The sequence below is a fragment of the Mytilus edulis genome, chromosome 2 (genome assembly GCF_963676685.1).
Source record: "Mytilus edulis chromosome 2, xbMytEdul2.2, whole genome shotgun sequence".
Classification (NCBI taxonomy): Eukaryota; Metazoa; Mollusca; class Bivalvia; order Mytilida; family Mytilidae; genus Mytilus; species Mytilus edulis.
This window is the reverse complement of record NC_092345.1, coordinates 15,035,806-15,055,260: the sequence shown is the minus strand read 5'-3', so window position 1 is coordinate 15,055,260 and position 19,455 is coordinate 15,035,806. Positions and strand designations below refer to the sequence as shown.

Sequence of the window (19,455 nt, the reverse complement as noted above, 5' to 3'; positions counted from 1 at the left end):
ATAGATTTCCATTCACTTTTACTAAAGTTAGAGTGCGAAAACTAAAAGTATTCGGACGCCGGACGCCGACGACGACGACGCCGACGCCAACGTGATAGCAATATACGACGAAAATTTTTTCAAATTTTGCGGTCGTATAAAAATCAGTGTGAATGGACCCTCCAGGGGCAAACAGGTCCTGGGTGAATGTGAATCAGGGCGAACAGACCCGGATTCCATTTTAGGTAAAGGGTCCACATGAACCTTAACATGTTTCATTGGCGAGACGAAGTTGGGATTTTATATTAGATATCGAGCACCATTGACAGTACAACGAAAGGGGAAAACGAAGACGAATGTTCTATTTTTAATGTACATTTTTGTTTCTACATGAAATTATGTAGTTTTGGTGAAATCATTCTGATTACGTACTTGACCCAGGTTTTACTTTTAATGCCAACAATAATGTGACATGACAAATGATGTTTAGAAGGCACAAAATATTTCGGATTGACATCATGGTCGATAAAGTTCAAACTATATCACATAAGGGCATAACACTTGTGGTTTTTGAAGTAAAGGTGATTCACGTCGATTTGGAAATTTCACAGGAAATTAATTTATCAATGTAAAATGCGGGTCGTATGCGGAACTGGAACAATGGAAATGATGATGATCCGGTCCAAATTGTGTTAATGTTATAAAACTGATTTGTTCTTTGTGACTTTCCCATCATATAACCACCAAACGTTTCTTAAAAAAGGGGGTACCCTGAGGGGGTACCTTCAAAGTAACAGTCCACAGGAAGACATAACACCTTATCCGGACACATTATTTTGAGTACCCGGCAGTCTTTGCGCAGTTTTTGTCCTTATGGTTTATTCCTTGAATCAGTGGCGGATCCAGAAATTTTCATAAGTGGGGGCCCACTGACTGACCTAAGAGGGGGCCCGCTCCAGTCACGCTTCAGTGATTCCCTATATAAGCAACCAATTTTTTTTCCCAAAAAAGGGGGGGGCGGGCCCCCTGGGCCCCCCTCTAAATCCGCCTCTGTGAATGCCAACATCCTTTGATCTACCGACAATTTACCTGTAAAATTATGTTTGCATTCAAGGAATAGGTGCAAGTAGTTAATACAATAAAAGTACATGCTTATCAAAACAATCATACATTGAAGACCTGTTGGTGACCTCTTCTGGTCGGGTTGTTGTCTCTTTGGCACATTCCCCATTTCCATTCTCAATTTTATACTAATTAAACAGCCGATAGGTAAATTGCAGGTAGCTAACAAAAATGGATTATTTTAAAAAATGAAACTTTGAAAAGCGTTGCATCACAAAGTCAATATGCGCATATTGTCAGGAATCCCAGTTTGCACAATTTTTTCAATAGACTCAGGACTTTGAAGATTTTTTTTCTCAATATTTCTATACGGTTGTGTGTGCTGACCTGTAATATTCTTCCTTATTACTTGATTAAATTTCTTGAAACTTTGTATCTCTAGTACATAAGATTACTATTTTGTTTTGTTCAGTTAGTTCAGGATATTTTTCTTGGTTATAAAATTTCACTTTTTTTTTTTATTGTAAGCGATTCGTAAAATAACATTGTTAAGTGGTTTGTCATGTTCGCAACTCATCGGAATTCTTGTTACCCTATTTCATGAATTTTCTTGAAACTTTGTAAAAATATTTAAAATGATATGGAACTTAAAAAATCTCTTATAATCTTTATTTAGTTTGAAAATAATTGTATTAAACTTAAATTTCATTAAAAATTTTAATATTTCTTATGTTATTAACATATTCATTCCAAACATATTTTTTTTTTATTAAAAGTAATAAAAGGTTTTACTTTTCTTTATTTTTTTAAAATTCATAATAATTATAACACTCAAATCTACTATTTTTCCTTATGAGAAAGTGATAAAATGTTGCAATTTTGTAAGTTCATTAATTATCTTTAACAGTATTAATTAAATACTTACAAAAACACATATTGTTATTATATAAACATCTATTGAAATATTTTTGTTGGAGTAGGTAAGATATAAAATGTTTGCATTCGAGGAAGACACCGTCCTTAACACAGCGGAGACGCATACTATAAAACACTTTTAAGTACCAATTACAGTCCGATGTTTGATTTGAGCCGGCCGGTGTTCGAAACCACGACCTCCTGCAATCGAGGCGGAATGAAATCCAAAAATACAATGCCGAGCGGGAGCAAGCAATTTTATGATTTTTTTTTAAGAGAAATTGGCCCACAATCAATTTAAATCACGGTGAGCGGTGTTTTTTTTTACTACCAAAACGGCTCCATCTAGGTCTCTGATTTCGCTTTTGTCAGGAATTTTAAACAAATTTTAAACGGACAATAATAAAATTGCATAGTATACGCAGCTATCAGCAGACGCGGATCCAACCATTAAAAAAGGGGGACAGTTCAGTTTTCCAACACATGCAAGTCATATAGTAAAAGGAGGAGTCAACCATATGTCCCCGTACAAAAGCATTTTAACATTGTCAAACGAAAAGGTGCTGGTTCCAACCCCCTGAACGCAATCTGAAAACCCCTGAACCAACCACTGATGATAAAATCGGTTCAAAATACAGAAATAATATAGAAAAAGTTCAAGTACTCTGCTACAAATTTCATAAGTTAAAAACAAAATCTTCCTCCTTCCTTGATTGTTACCCCGATTTTAATATCAAATGATTGATTTCATTAAAATTATATAATAATTATAATTCAAACTTTTGAACAATGCCGTAAATTTTACATAAATTATAGGCAAGAATATTATAAACATTTCAAATGATTTCATTGTTTACCCTTTGTTGTGCTGTTACACTAGTACTGTTCCGGGTTAGGCCGGGTTAGGCAATCGTAAAATTAAACCCCTTTCTAAAGATATGTGGGTAAAGATACTGCATAAAAGACGCCTTTAACCAGTAAGGTAACCATAAATAGTAAGTACGACCTCAAACTTTTTTTATTTGAACGTCGCTGATAAGTCTTTTTTTCATTCCTGCAAATCGATGACAATTGTGGGTTTGATGACAAGAGCATGATACTTATAGTAGTGCTGGGTGTTTTTAAACAATATCAACTGTTGACCCACTATGGAATTTTCACTACGACGACTTTTTCAAAGACGGTCGCCATTAATGAACAAGTAAAAATATACAAGATGTATGTATAATTCCATGTAGACACTAAATTTCTTGCGGTTACATCTACACCGGAGATTAATAAACTAGAATGAATACTTTGGGGGTCTCTGTTCAACGGGTTGTTTTCTTTTATTGTTTTAGGGAGAAGAAAATTTATAGTTTTACTAATGATTGTAAATCTCAATGAAACCGTTATGTTTTCCCACTTATTCGCTAATTTGACAGGAAAACAGATAAAGTTTAAGTACACTAAACACTTGAAACAAAATGTTCCTCCTTCCTTGATTGTAACCCCGATTTCAATTTCAAATGATTGATTTCATTTCATTAATCTATTATTCAAATATAGATAAAATTTAAATGAATTGAATATTTGGAACAATGTATTAAATTCTTTTCTAAGTAATTGGTGTTTAAAATAAAATTGCTATGGACCATCCTTGAAAATATATGGCGACTTTCCGAGTCCAAGATGGCCGCCATTACATATGAAACTGAATAAACAAATATCACTCGAACTAGGCACACATTTAACATGGAAGTTGTGCTTGGGAGTTGTGCTTGGAAGTTCAATGAGACAGATTTTTCAAGTTGACCGCCACAAAATAATCAAAATTAACAAATATCTCCTTTTAAAGATCATATCTGGCATGGTAGTAGTGCTAGGTGTTTTGAACATTATAAGCTATAGTCCACCTTGACATATATTTTTTTGCGGCTATTCTCACGAGGAACGCCATAAAATGTCATCACTTATTTGACACAGTAATCGTGCTGAGGTGGGTGGTTTGAAAATTATTAGCTATTGACCCACCTTTATATCTCAATATTGCGACTTTTTTCCAAGAGGGTCGCATTTTCTGTAAAACTCAGTACCCTTTCCTATCAAGTGTATGCCACATTTATATACTAAAGACAAACATTAAATAGTTTTTTTGAGAAAATTAATAGATAAATGTAACTATTGTATAGTTCTAGCAGAACAGAACTCTACAACAATGGATCCCTTCAATATTGCTATCCTCGTAAAATTTAGGGACGACATCAAAAGATCAATGTAGAATAAAAAAAAAACTTAAATCAAATAGTTTGTGGGCTATTGGCTCAAATGGCTACAAGTTTTGTTTATTCAAAATCGATTTTTCATATATCCATATTGGTAAATGAATTTTTCCCAAAGTAAGTTAAGAGGGGGTGGGGATGGGGGGTCAATGAAAAAACTATGTGAATTAAGTTTTTATCCTACATTGTTCTTCAAACGTTTGATGTCGTTCCTTAATATTACACACAGCTATAAATTCAGCTACGATCAGGTGCGAATCCGGACATTTTTAAGAGTATAGTGCGGTTGGGGTTGGTTTGGGGAATGGGGTAGGGTGGGACGGTTCTAATAAAAGCAAGTCATATAAAAAGGGGGTTCTCTCCATATGTCGACTCTATATAAAAATATAAGAACACCCTCCTAGAATCGTCACTGACTAAATGATAAAATCTACTTTATTTACATATTTGGAGAGAGAGAGAGAGAGAGAGAGAGAGAGAGAGAGATTGCTAATATATTTCAGATGGAAAATTTATTTTTACTTATGATTGAAAATCTCAATGTAACCGTTGTTTTTCCACTTATTTTGACAGGAAAACAGTTAAATTCAACTAAACTCGCACAGATTTTACTAGAAACAAAACCTTCCTCCTTCCTTGATTGTAACCCCGATTTCAATATCAATTGATTGATTTCATTAAAATTATGTAAATAACAATTAAATGAATTGAATATATTGAACATTGCAGTAAATTTAACATAAATTATTGGCAAGAATATTTTACTTAAACCTTATATAAATTAACAAAATTAATATATCATTTTTTTGGTTGAGGGGATTTTGAACTTTTACTCTTAACACTGTTTGCGGTAGATTATTTCACTGCATAAAAGACACATATATCCAGTAAGGTTACCATAAACAGTATTCATAGGCAGAGTCGAACAATAACGACCTTATAACTTATGTTTTTCGAGCGCCGCTGAGTAGCCTTTAATTTGTTAGTCCTGCAGATCGGTGACAAAATTTTGGGTTTAATTTGGAAGGGGGGGGGGGGGGGGGGGGGCTTTTAATTTTTTTTGGGGGGCTTTAATGGGAAAAACCACAAAATTTGACATGGTAGTAATGGTGGATGTTTTATAATAATATTTTATTCCAAAAGCTATACAGCTTATAGGATACATACACATACTAATTATAATTTACATGCACTAATATTAGAATCTTTACAAGAGTTACATGATACATATAAATTTCGAGGTGTGCATGAAAGAAAATATAATACATAATTTGGTAAACAATATGGCTTTGGACTCACCTTGAAAATTTCAAAATGGCGACTTTTCAAAGATGGCTGCCATAAGTTATAAAAATCAACAAATATTAGTTATTAAAGGTAAAATTTGGCATGGTAGTAGTGATGGGTGTTTTTACACAATAGAATTCGAAGCTTTGGATCCACCTTGAAATATTAATTTTGCGGCTTTTTTTTCCCAAAATGACCGCCATATATCATCACGGGGCACAGGACGTTTGCGGTTTTTTACCTGTAAAACGTTAGGACATTCGCGCTTCAAATACTATGGACATTTGCGCTTTTAATTTTGATTCACCTGTATTAAATTGATCGGAAATTTGCACTTTTAACCTATAGTCGTCTACCTGTTATTCTAGTATTCATTACGTAAATTTAACTTATATTTCTCATTAGTACGACAAATGGTCCAGAATCTTTTCATGCTTCTACTTGGCTCATCCTGCTATTTAAAAAAAATCTTTGTGAAGAGTATCATTTAACAACAGTCTGTGTATTACATTGAGATTAGTTTTATTGATGAACAGACACCCCTGTCAAGAATTAAGAAAGAGAAACTCGATTATTTATTTGAAAATGTGGTCGAAATACCATTCAGAACAGATAACAATAGCTAATTTGTTTGTTCCTTGGGCTTCAGATATGAAGCAAACTGACCTGTGATGACTGTTTTATGTCTTTAGAATGTTTACTTTAGCTCAGTCAGTCTATATCAACTTTTAAGCACATATCAATGTGCAATGCAATGTGCTATGAAATGATTTCTTAAAACTTTTAACCATAACGAAAAATATAACTTTAACTCTGCCAGGTCAAACATGCGGGTCCCAAACCCGAATAAAAGAGGAGATAAGTCATAAAAACCATTGCAAAAGCGCAAATGTCCTATGTAAAAAGCGCAAATATCCAATGATTTAAAGCGCAAGTGTCCAAAAAAAATAAGCGCAAATGTCCTACGAAAAAGCGCAAATGTCTCATGAAAAAGCGCAAACATCCCGCGCCGATCATCACGGACATTGACGGTCATGTTTGACATGGTATTAGTGCTTTGTGTTTCGAACAATATAAGCTATGGAACCATATTGAAATACCAATATTGCGGCTCTTTCCAAGAGGGCCGCAAAATAATATAAAAATCAACAAATATCACGTATTTCAGGTTACGTTTATTTTTAATAAAACTCAGTGCCCTCTCATATCAAGTGCAATCGTTGTATTTAAAATATGTAGTAATAAGAGGAAAAATGAGAGTTCACTCAAATAAACAACTCCTGGTATCTTTAATGAATGTATGTTGAATGAGCTTTCTAGTAGGCAACAATAACCAACTTTTGAAAACACTGATAGGAAACACATAAATTACGACATGTGTTTCTGGAACAGTTATCATCATAGACGTTAAAGAAATAAAATGCACTGGTTACCGCGCAGATGGTACCATCTTGGAGCTGACGACTCTCTGGTAGAAATGTCATCTACCTGCAATTGATTTTTGTAATGTATTTTGCTACAAAAAAATGGAAAGTAAACAATTGGAAAATTATTTGATTAAGTATTAACACTGCTCTGATTGTCGATTTGTACGACTAATAAGATGATGTTCAACGTAAAGATAGAAAAGGGTTCCGCGAAACCCCGTGTTTCAAATGTGACTGCTTATATCAGGATAAAAATGATATGATGACTACTTAAAAATCAAATCCATTCACCAATAAGTAAAATAAATAAATGAGAAAATAGCACAGAGTGTTATCTTATGTTTTGATTGATGGATAAACATCTTCCCATGTTTTGCAAAACTAATGAAAGTTTGAAAAACTTAAACTGTGAATATATATTTATCAGTTATCAGTTATATATGGAAAATGAAAAAGTAAAGTTAGCTACAGATGCCATGTCTTGGCCAAGAAAAAGAAGTTTATTTCTTCAAATTTTGTAAAATTCCTAAAAAAAATTAACAACCAATCATGGATGTCTATAAATCTTTAATTTCAGGCTGAAATTAAAGTGTTGATGACATCGACAATGCCAGCACTGACGTTTAGGGTCGCTTTAACTCGACTTCAGGCTAAAATTAAAGTGTTCACTTGATGACATCGACGATGCCAACACTGACGTCTAGGGTCGCTTTATCACAAGCCCAGTAGCACTTTTTGTGCTGACATGAATTGTCATTGATATATGGTTATATTTATAAATTTACTGTTTACAAAATTTTGAATTTTTTGAAATACTAAGGCTTTTCTACCTCAGGCATAGATCACCTTAGCTGTATTTGGCAAATTTTTTAGGAATTTTGGTTCTCAATGGTCTTCAACTTCGTACTTTATTTGGCCTTTTTAACTTTTTTGGATTCGAGCGTTACTGATGAGTCTTTTGTAGCCGAAACGCGCGTCTGGCGTATATACTAAATTTAGTCCTGGTATCTATGATGAGTTTATTTATCTCGACTTCAGGCTGAAATTAAAGTGTTGATGACATCGACAATGCCAGCACTGACGTCAAGGATCGCTTTATCTCGACTTCTCGACTTCAAGATTCAATGAAACCGGCATATTTAGCTGAATTCATCATATATATATATTCAAGTCTACATATTTTGGTAAAATTCATCATAGGACACCAGGGTTTATCAAAGAATAAAATTCAAATGATGAGAGGTACTTGCTCCATTATAACTAGTGAAGTACGTAGTTTTATTTATTTATAAAGAACGCCTCTCTTACAACCTCCTTAATACGATCTTAATCGATGCAAATAAATGTGTTTCCACGTATTTAGTATTTGACAGGAAAACAGATAAAGTTTACAATACACTAAAACAGAGTTCATTACTTTCCAAAAAAAACAACTTCCCTTTTCATTGATTTACACGCTACAATAGAGACTTCAGTGACCCCGTTTGAATTTTCCATATTTCCAAAATATAATAGTTTAATGAACTGAATTATTGAAACTATACAGTAATGTTTTACATCAATCATTTGCAAGACTTTTCTACGCATAGTACATTAACAAACCAACACTGACGTCTAGGGTCGCTTTATCACAAGCCCAGTTGTCAGCAATTTTTGTGCTGACATGAATTGTCATTGATATGGTTATATTTATAAATTTACTGTTTACAAAATTTTGAATTTTTTGAAATACTAAGGCTTTTCTACCTCAGGCATAGATCACCTTAGCTGTATTTGGCAAAACGTTTAGGAATTTTGGTTCTCAATGCTCTTCAACTTCGTACTTTATTTGGCCTTTTTAACTTTTTTGGATTCTAGCGTTACTGATGAGTCTTTTGTAGACGAAACGCGCGTCTGGCGTATAGACTAAATTTAGTCCTGGTATCTAGGATAAGTTTATTTATCCTGACTTCCGGCTGATATTAAAGTGTTGATGACATCAACGATGTCAGCACTGACGTCAAGGATCGCTTTATCTCGACTTCAAGATTTCAATGAAACCGGCATATTTAGCTGAATTCATAATATATATATATTCAAGTCTACATATTTGTGTAAAATTCATCATAGGACACCAGGGTTTATCAAAGAATAAAATTCAAATGATGAGAGGTACTTGCTCCATTATAACTAGTGTAGTACGTAGTTTTATTTATTTAAAAAGAACGCCTCTCTTACAATTTCCTTTATACGATCTTAATCGATGCAAATAAATGTGTTTCCACGTATTTAATATTTGACAGGAAAACAGATAAAGTTTACAATACACTAAAACAGAATTCATTACTTTCCAAAACAAAAACTTCCCTTTTCATTAATTTACACGCTATAATGGAGACTTTAGTGACCCCGTTTGAATTTTCCATATTTCCAAAATATAATAGTTTAATGAACTGAATTATTGAAACTATACAGTAATGTTTTACATCAATCATTTGCAAGACTTTTCTACGCATAGTACATTTACAAATCAACAAAATAAATATGACTTTTGGCAGCTTTAATGCAGTGATGTTGTCACAAAAGAGGGACGAAAGATACCAAAGGGACAGTCAAACTCATAAATTTAAAACAAACCGACAACGCCATGGCTAAAAATGAAAAAGACAAACAAACAACAGCACACACGACATAACATAGAAAACTAAAGAATAAACAACACAAACCCCACCAAAAAACTAGGGGTGATCTCAGGTGCTCCGGAAGGGTAAGCAGATCCTGCTCCACATGCAGCACCCGTCGTGTTGCTTATGTGAAAACAAATCCGATAAATAGTCTAATTCGGTAGGTCACATTCATGAAAGGGAAGGGGATTGTAGTTACGACGTCAGGAACATATCCGATATCATTTGTGAAACGGTTATTCCATAATGGTCAACCAACTCGTGATGGCGTCCGTAAAATTTACGAAGGGATGATTTCAACTTCACCATTTGGAACTCTTGGTTTAATAGCTTCCTTGTGAGCAGCAACCCTCTATCAAGAAAATCATGATAGGAAATGCAAGCGCGGGAATATCGTATAAATTGGAAGATATATACCCCGTATGCAGGTGCTGCTGGAATGTTGCTACTTAGAAATGGAAAGTTCACAATTGGAAAGCTGAAATCATCTCTTTTGTCGTAAAGTTTTGTTTTCAACCGACCCTCATTGTCAATTTCTAGATGTAAGTCAAGATATGAGGCCGACTTAACTGTATCTGTAGTATCCTTTATCTCTAGCTCGATTGGATAGATGCGTTCCACATAGTCACCAAATTTTGAATTATTTAGTGAAAGAACATCATCTATATAGCGAAAAGTAGAGTTAAAGGATATTGCTAACTTCTTATCTTTCTTCCTAAGAAGTTCCTGAATGAAGTCAGCCTCATAATAATAAAGAAACAAGTCGGCAAGTAGAGGGGCACAGTTTGTTCCCATTGGAATGCCGACAGTCTGTTGAAAAACACGTCCTCCGAACGTAACAAATATGTTGTCAATCAAGAAATCAAGCATCTTGATATATCAGTTTCAGAGAATTTTTTGTTCGAATCAGAGTGATCCTTTACAAAGTAGGATTTATCCCTCCCTAAGACAAGATACTTGTATCTACGTTGGCCATTCTTTTTTACGAAGCAAAGTAATACCAACTCTTTCAATTTGTTCTTTAGTTTGGAATGTGGAATACTAGTGTACAGAGTAGAAAAGTCAAATGTTTTAATACTGTTACAAGATGAAAGAGAGTTAGATTGTATGTATTCTAAAAGATCTTTGGAATTTTTAAGTATCCACATCTGATTCACGCCCCCTCTAGAATAGTCAGTTTCACAATAACTTTAAAGCCCGTCTTTGATTGCTGATAAAATAGATGTTAATAATTTAGAAATAGGTTTCGTGGAGCACTTGGAAGACCCACAAACTGTATCCAGAGTCACGCATTTTTTACTGAAGCCTGTAATGGTCGAAATTGGCTTTTACACATTAATTTCGGGTAAATCTTCTGTACAAGAGTATTGGTAACCCCATTTTGTTTTTTTACTTTGAATAATTATAAAACATAACGATGTTTTAAAAAGAATAGTAATATCCCGTTGATATGATACAACAAATTTTAATCATCAGTCATTTATTCTTGTTCTACAAATTATGTGTTTAAATACAATAAACACGTTTTCATACATTTGAAGATATCCAAATAAAAAACCCAAAACATATCTCCCGCTTTTCTTCAAAATTGATATCAAAACAAGGAGATGTTATATACTAAATTTTATCATCGGTATAAGGACATCATTCGGAATTATAGCTCAACATGCAGACTTCTTATACGTTCAGGTATTTCACATCCAATGTTTTATGGAAATATTCTTTATAAAGCACAAAAATGTCCGTATTCACCTCAGAATCTTAGAAAACCTTTAAATAGACTTATTAAAAAGGGATATAGTTACGATACTGTTGTCAGGTCATTAAAGATTGCATATTTTGGCATTAATATTGATTCACTTATAGGGTCTTTGCATCGGAACTAAACACATATATTATTAATAAACCAGTTGTTGGTATGACACGGGTTATGTTCTTCTCATATATGTTATGATGGTATGGTTCTAAACCCCTCAGAGGGAGGATTGTGTCTGATATTCATATGATGAAGACATAATTTTTCAATCAGTTTAATTGAAGTCTGGAGCTGGCATGTCAGTTAACTGTTAGTTGTCTGATGTTATTTATGTATTATTGTCATTTTGTTTATTTTCTTGGGTTACATCTTCTAACATCAGACTCGGACTTCTCTTGAACTGAATTTTAATGTGCGTATTGTTATAAGTTTACTTTTCTGCACTGGCTAGAGGTATAGGGGGAGGGTTGAGATTTCACAAACATGTTTAATCCCGCCGTATTTTTGTCCCAAGTCAGGAGCCTCTGGCCTTTGTTAGTCTTGTATTATTTTAACTTTTAGTTTTTTGTGTACAATTTGGAGTTTAGTATGGCGTTCATTATCACTGAACTAGTATATATTTGTTAAGGGGCCAGCTGAAGGACGCCTCCGGGTGCGGGAATTTCCCGTTGCATTGAAGACCTGTTGGTGACCTTCTGCCGTTGTCTGCTCTATGGTCGGGTTGTTGTCTCTTTGGCACATTCCCCATTTCCATTCTCAATTTTAGATGTGTTATTTTTTTCAGCGAGGCAATTTATCATAAAGACTAAAGGACAAAGATATAAACAATCACAACATGTTATGGTTACAAAACTGTAAGCAAACCGCATACCGTATGTATTGTAATCTATAAAATGTACCGTATAAACAATCACAACATGTTATGGTTACAAAACTGTAAGCAAACCGCATACCGTATGTATTGTAATCTATAAAATGTACCGTATAAACAATCACAACATGTTATGGTTACAGAACTGTAAGCAAACCGCATACCGTATGTATTGTAATCTATAAAATGTACCGTATAAACAATCACAACATGTTATGGTTACAGAACTGTAAGCAAACCGCATACCGTATGTATTGTAATCTATAAAATGTACCGTATAAACAATCACAACATGTTATGGTTACAGAACTGTAAGCAAACCGCATACCGTATGTATTGTAATCTATAAAATGTACCGTATAAACAATCACAACATGTTATGGTTACAGAACTGTAAGCAAACCGCATACCGTATGTATTGTAATCTATAAAATGTACCGTATAAACAATCACAACATGTTATGGTTACAAAACTGTAAGCAAACCGTATACCGTATGTATTGTAATCTATAAAATGTACCGTATAAACAATCACAACATGTTATGGTTACAAAACTGTAAGCAAACCGTATACCGTATTATGTATTGTAATCTATAAAATGTACCGGTATGACAAACGGAAAGAGGCGGAGTAATCCATAAAATGTACCGGTATGACAAATAGAGAGAGGCGGAAGATAATACATGTGTAAATGGAAATTCCAACTCATTAGAAGAAAATAAACTTACAACGCCATGGCTAAAAAAAGGCAAAACAAAAGACTTACAACAGTATACCAAACAAAACATAGAAAATTAAAGAATGATCGTAACAATCTAAAATAACAAAACCTTCACAAATAAAATCTTTAAATATGGTTAAAGTAACCTTACACTTGTAAGGTGAACAAAGTATTATTTTCAATATTTAAAAAAATTCTGAAAGCGCAAGACCAAAAATACCAATAGAGGGTAAAACTAGACATGACACTGACCGGGCTGATTCCATGTATCGATGCTTCTGGTAGTGAAAGTTTCTTTATCACGTCGTGAATCATCAGTTCAGTGGTCAGCAAACCTGAAATATCATTGATGCAACTTGTCTTCTTCTGTAAAACTGTCCTTAAGATTTTAATACCATTCTGAATATTAATACTGAATGGTAATTAATATAAAATGTACAATGAAACGTGCGTATGACATGCTTAATTGATCACTTGGTATATGTTGGTGAATTTGTTCGTCTTGTTGGCATGTTTATAAAGTATTTCTTTTTATTGAGATATATATCTATTATGTGCCAAATACCAATTTTCATGTTTATTATATAAGAAAGGCAAAATATCCCAAAAGAAATTTTTAAACTTATAATACGAATACAAACTTACAACGACAAAAAAGACCGACAAACAAAAAATAGTTTACTAAAAAAAACATAGAAAACTAAAGACTCAACAACACGAACCCCACTTAAAGCCGGTGTCGATCTTGGGCACTCCGAAGGGGTAAGCAGATCCTGCTCCACATGTGTCACCCGTCGTGTAAATATACAAATACTTAACATTAACATTAACAATGATAAATGAAAAATGATACTTATCAATATTATAAGGTGATTTACTTGAAATTTCTGGTAAAGGGGAAATAAATCCAAGTAATTTTGGCAACTTGGTATTGATCGGATTCCCACCTTGACATCGTATTTTTACATTAAATGAATGCTTTTTAACATTGATTTTAACTTAATTTTTTCGAGCGTCTCTAATGAGTCTTTTGTAGACGTGTCTGGTGTATACAATTCTAAGCCTGGTATCTTTAATTGGTGAGTTTTATATACATGTAGCTCTAAATTATTATATCATAAATAATTCCTAAATTAGTACAATGCATTTCATATTATAATTACGACCAAATAGAAAAAAATCACACACGCAGATTGAATTACATTTTATCTACTGTTGTCCCTTTTTTATGAGTGGTCTTACTGTTATTAGTAGATGTTCATAGTCAGAAAGATAAATGCAACATGTTTTAGACTTAGACCAGTATGCATAAAAGTATTAATAAAAATACCGAACTTTTAGAAACAATGGAAAACAACTGCTGACTTAGTTGAGGCATTTTCCTACTTTATTTTGTACAGAAAAAAATCAAACTGGTTTCGAAGAGTTGAACCAGGACACCATAGTATGTAACAGGTGAATGATCTTAAATCCCTTCTACTTTGTTTATACAGTAATACTGAGATAGTGCCGCTTTCAACAGTGAGCTAAAACACAAGTCATAATTTGATAAATAAATGTTTCATAAAAACCTATTCATCATAAAACGTCAGAAATAACATCATTATGAAGCATCGGTAAAAGTTTATCCTACAAAAGCCAACATAATAATAAATGTCAATTGAACCAAGAAATGGAGTCTAGAGAAACTTTAAAAAACTGGCTCCCCAAAAAGTTTATTTTAGTAGCACATGATTTTAAAACGTTTGATGTACACATTTTGATGTCGCAAACTACAGGTTTCTAATACTGTGTCAGCATTTCAAAATAGAATGTTAGGATTTGTCAATGAATACACTGCCTACAGTTTCCAGGCAGAAAGTTATACTACCATTATAGTGCTATGGCGACAGTCTATATAAGTGAATGACCCTACCATGCACATTATACCCTAGCAGATATGCAAATGTTGACGACATTATTATGAGCTTTGGACATTAAGGAAGATAATATAATAAACAACAGTTTCACGGTTGCCTTTGAAGAGGAACGAATGCTTCTCCTCCAAAAATAAACGACACATCTGGGAAATATCTTTCGAAAACTATATGTGTTAATAAGCAGCCGGTAGTGGATTGGATCATTTTTAAACATTTCGTCGAAAAGTTTGAGTGGACTGTATTATTTTGTACCATTAATTCAACAGTGAAACAACGAGTTACCAACGAAATATCATAATCGTATGGGCAACTATTTGTCAAAGCAAATTTAAGTCATATTTTTATAATTTTGATAATAAACGTATCAACTGAACAGTATCTATTCAAGTTCAGGATATACCACCTCAAATGAATAGATAACATAGATAAGAAAGAAAAAAAACAGTTACGAAAATTAGGACGGAAAATACTTCTTAAATGTAAGCAGTCCGCATTTCAACGTTATTATAGTATTATTGGTTTGCAGCTTTCCCTGAAAACGCGTAATAATCGCAATTTTGTCTATTGTTTAACAGTCGCAATTATTACAAAAGCACGCAAAAATCTCTGATTTTGCAGTACATTTTCAAATCGATTCGGCAAAAATATAAGTCTTTATATTGACTATATCATTTGGTTTACTTAAATTCACGTTTCAAAGACTATACTGTTTAATCAAATATCAAATGCATGTAATGTAATATAAGATTGATGGTAGCAATCTTTACAATACTTAATAATGAAATAGCAAACTTCACTGAATTCTGTTTCCAGCCATACGAAGTAAATTAGCTTATCCAATTAGTAACAATTTAACGTTGCCGTCATTGAAATGAAACATCATACTGCCTAAGGTAATAAAATAAGTAATTCTTAAAAGCAAAGAAATGCATAAATGGAAATCGAAGAATTATATTTGAATTATCAATTTAGAGTACATTTCATGAAAAGTCACGAATGCATATAAAGACGTAGTGTATCGTTAATACCATAAAGTCCGCAGGAAATTACAATTATTAGAAAACAACAAGTCAATCTTAAACGCTATAACATTGATGTATAAAATGTTAAGCACGGTTAATTAACAATATAAGTTACTTTCTATACATAAGAACGATGGCATTTTGACACTTCTGTACAGTAAATTAATAAATATTTGTATGAAATTAATCGTAAATAAGAAATAAATACGCGAATTAGCTTTTACAGCATGGTGGCAAATTAATGTTTTGCCGTCAAAAACACGAAATAAAACATTAAAAGTAACCAACCTTTACCAAACTACTTTTAACAGAGACTAAATGTCAAAGAAGTCATTAGTAGAATTCAAAGGAGTTCTCGTTCACGATGTAGAGATCCTGACTTAAGATTTAACTACAAACACGCGAAACGCATTAAATAAATTAGAGAATATATTTAAAAATGCAATGTTCTTCGTGTACTAACATATAATTGATAAAATTATGAGGGGCTGGATTGGGTCCTCAATTTCTGTATTCTGTAACATTTTTATCGAATCTTTTTACATTTTGTCCTTTCTTCTCTATTCTTCTATTTAAGCACCTCATTATCCTCAATTCTTTCATTATTTTGATCCGTTTTTTCTATTTTCTATTTTTTACCCATAATTCCCTACTCTGTAAGCCCCATTCAACCCCCCAGTTATCATTACGTCAAACCATTGTTGTACCAATACCCTTTACGTACAAAAACAAGGAAGATAGTTGAAAGAAGAGAACCTGGTCATATCAGTAATCAGCCAGTAGATTACAAAAATAACTTAGACGAGAAAGCAGCCATTCTGATCATGTAACAAAGCTTAAAGCGACATAGAAAATTATAGTGGTGACGTGTTACAGCCATTCTGATCATGTAACAAAGCTTAAAGCGACATAGAAAATTATAGTGGTGACGTGTTACCCTATGTTTTCATTAAAGGTCCAAAAGATGATGTTGGAAAACTATTTTCAATCTTTAATGAATAAAAGTTTAATGCATCATTATGGTCAATATCTGATAGACTTGAATCCATGATATTCCGGATGTTGGCTTAGGATTTGTATAGAGGGCTGATAACTGTTGAAAACAACCACAATTAGGCACAAGGTAGATTATTATGTGAAATTAACGATGGCAAAACAGTATAAAAAAAATGGGGTAAATATTGAATACAATAGACATACATACATGATGTGGAGCGAATGAGATTTAACATTTTGTCTGTTCCTACAACATGGACAGTAGCCAAAAAAAACCCGCCCTTTCCCTGTTTCTTAGCCTCATACAACAAAAAATATATTGTTCTGACATAAACCTAATACTAGTATTGTATTGGATCTTGTAGAAACGGACAAACTATTATTGCTTTCATACTCCAACTTAATAATTTTTAATACTTTGTAATTTGTAACACAAATTTCAAACTTATTTTCATCTCGTAATGAACTAGTTATCAAAGGTACCCGGATTACAATTTAATACGCCATAAGACTCATCAGTGACGCTCAGATCAAAATAGTTATAAAGCCGAACTAGTACAAAGTTGAAGAGCAGCGAGGACCGAAAATTCCAAAAAGTTGTGCCAAATACAACTAAGGTAATCTATTCCTGGGATAAGAAAATCCTTAGTTTTTGAAAAAAATCAAAATTTTGAGACAGGCAATTTATCAAAATGACCATATAATTGACATTCATGTCAACACCGAAGTGCTGACTACTGGGCTGGTGATACCCTCGGGGACGAAACGTCCACCAGTGGGTTAAATAGTTATATATATATAATTTAATACGCCAGACTCCCCTGATTGTAGAATAAGTGATCCGTAATGGAATTGACATTCCTCAAAATATACCCTTGTTTCTATATTTAGGAAAAAAATACATCTGCTATGCAGGTCGAAGGAAAACAAAAATACGTACTTTTATGAAGACTTTTTTTGGATGTTTGACAGGATCGGTTAAATGAATTCTGATACTCAAATCATCGTACAATGGGCCCCTAAGAAAATTCTAACACGACCAATTAAATGGCTCATATATATAACATAAGTATCATGCAAAAGATGCAATGCCAATTTGAAAAGTGTAGTTTCAAAATATTGAACTGAAGTGTTTGCTGAACAAGTAAAAGAAGAAAGTAAAAGGATAATAAAATTATGTTAACAGCAACCCTGTCGTGTGACGTGACATGTTATTATAATTTGTTTTGTCTTAAAGAAGAATTAGTAATCACGAACGTTCCTCTAAAAAACAAACTGTGGCCGAAAATTCAAACAACCAACTCATTCCGTTTCTATAGATATCTGATGTGTCTGATAATTAATGCGCGTACAGGTTATTATCCTTTTGATTTAAAAATGATTATGCACCTTTTAGCTCTTTTGTTCCATCAGAAATAGACATTGTTAATGCGTTAAACTGTAACGTCAGCCTAACATTAAAGATGGCTAACAAGCAACTAATTAAACCAAATTAAATGTTAAGCAAAGAAGCATTCAATAAAAACGCAAGATCTCAAGATTCAATTTATAAAATATATATTTGTTTATTTCTCTTCCATACAACAAAGACGAACATCGTTAAAACTGGCTTAATGGAGTATAAAAGATGGCGGCACTTCCTGTATTCTCACGAATAATAGCCATTAGGCATGGTGAACTTTCGTTTTTACCTGCCAACAACAAATGATAAGTCAGGCAAAAAAGAGATTAATTATTGTTCATCATATCAATTTAACGTCATATTTCCTTTAACTGCAGACCATAATTAATTATAGAACATGTATGAAAATGGATACAATAATTGATTTTTCAAAGGTATGAAATGAACGATGATTAGCAATGGTAGTTTAAAATGGGGTTGCAACATTGCTGAACATAACGAAAGGATTTTTGAATATCACAATCGTATCATTTCCAAAAGTGTTGACTAACACATGTAACACTTGTATACCACTTACTCGAACTTGAGAAAAAAAAAACCCCAAAACCCTGTCACTTTATTAGTATGTATTTTTGGGCGATATCTTTTTGCGCCAAAAAGTAACTCATTTGCGCCACAACTTAATTGCGCCAATACCTCTTTTGCGCCACCTAATTTTCAAAACTATAGGTATCATTTGCGCCAATAAAATAATCATCTAATTGCGCCAATTTTATATTTTTTTATTTATATATAACAACTAAATGATTGACTAGGTACCAACAGCAAAAAATTCCTCTGACATTGTACACTGAAATTTCAAATTAGCCTCGCATCCTAATAAAATTATACCGCTTGCTGGATCGTTACACAATACAAACTCATCATCTTTGTTAGTAACAATACCAATATCATCCAATATTCTGTGAAATTCTGCTCGATTTTTAGATTAAGCCGGACGCAGTTTTCTTCTCTCTCTATACACAGACTGACACACATATTTTAAATCTTTCTTTTCTAAATTCTCTTCTTCAATTTTGAAGATCTCTGAATTTATTATTTTTGAAGGTGGCTCTGACAACACATTGGTTGCTTTTCTTTTACACGCAGTTCTGAAAAATTGACGTTCTAATT

At 33.1% G+C, this 19,455-nt stretch overlaps 1 protein-coding gene across 1 annotated transcript in view; it reads right to left on the bottom strand.

Moving 5' to 3' along the window:
* Positions 1–604, bottom strand: part of LOC139511549 (uncharacterized) — a 45,155-nt gene extending 44,551 nt beyond the window's left edge. The window contains exon 1 of the mRNA XM_071298378.1: positions 412–604. Coding sequence (XP_071154479.1) covers positions 412–499 — 88 coding nt within the window. The 5' untranslated portion in view covers positions 500–604. The remainder of the gene's footprint in view (positions 1–411) is intronic.
* Positions 605–19,455: the final 18,851 nt, after the last annotated feature.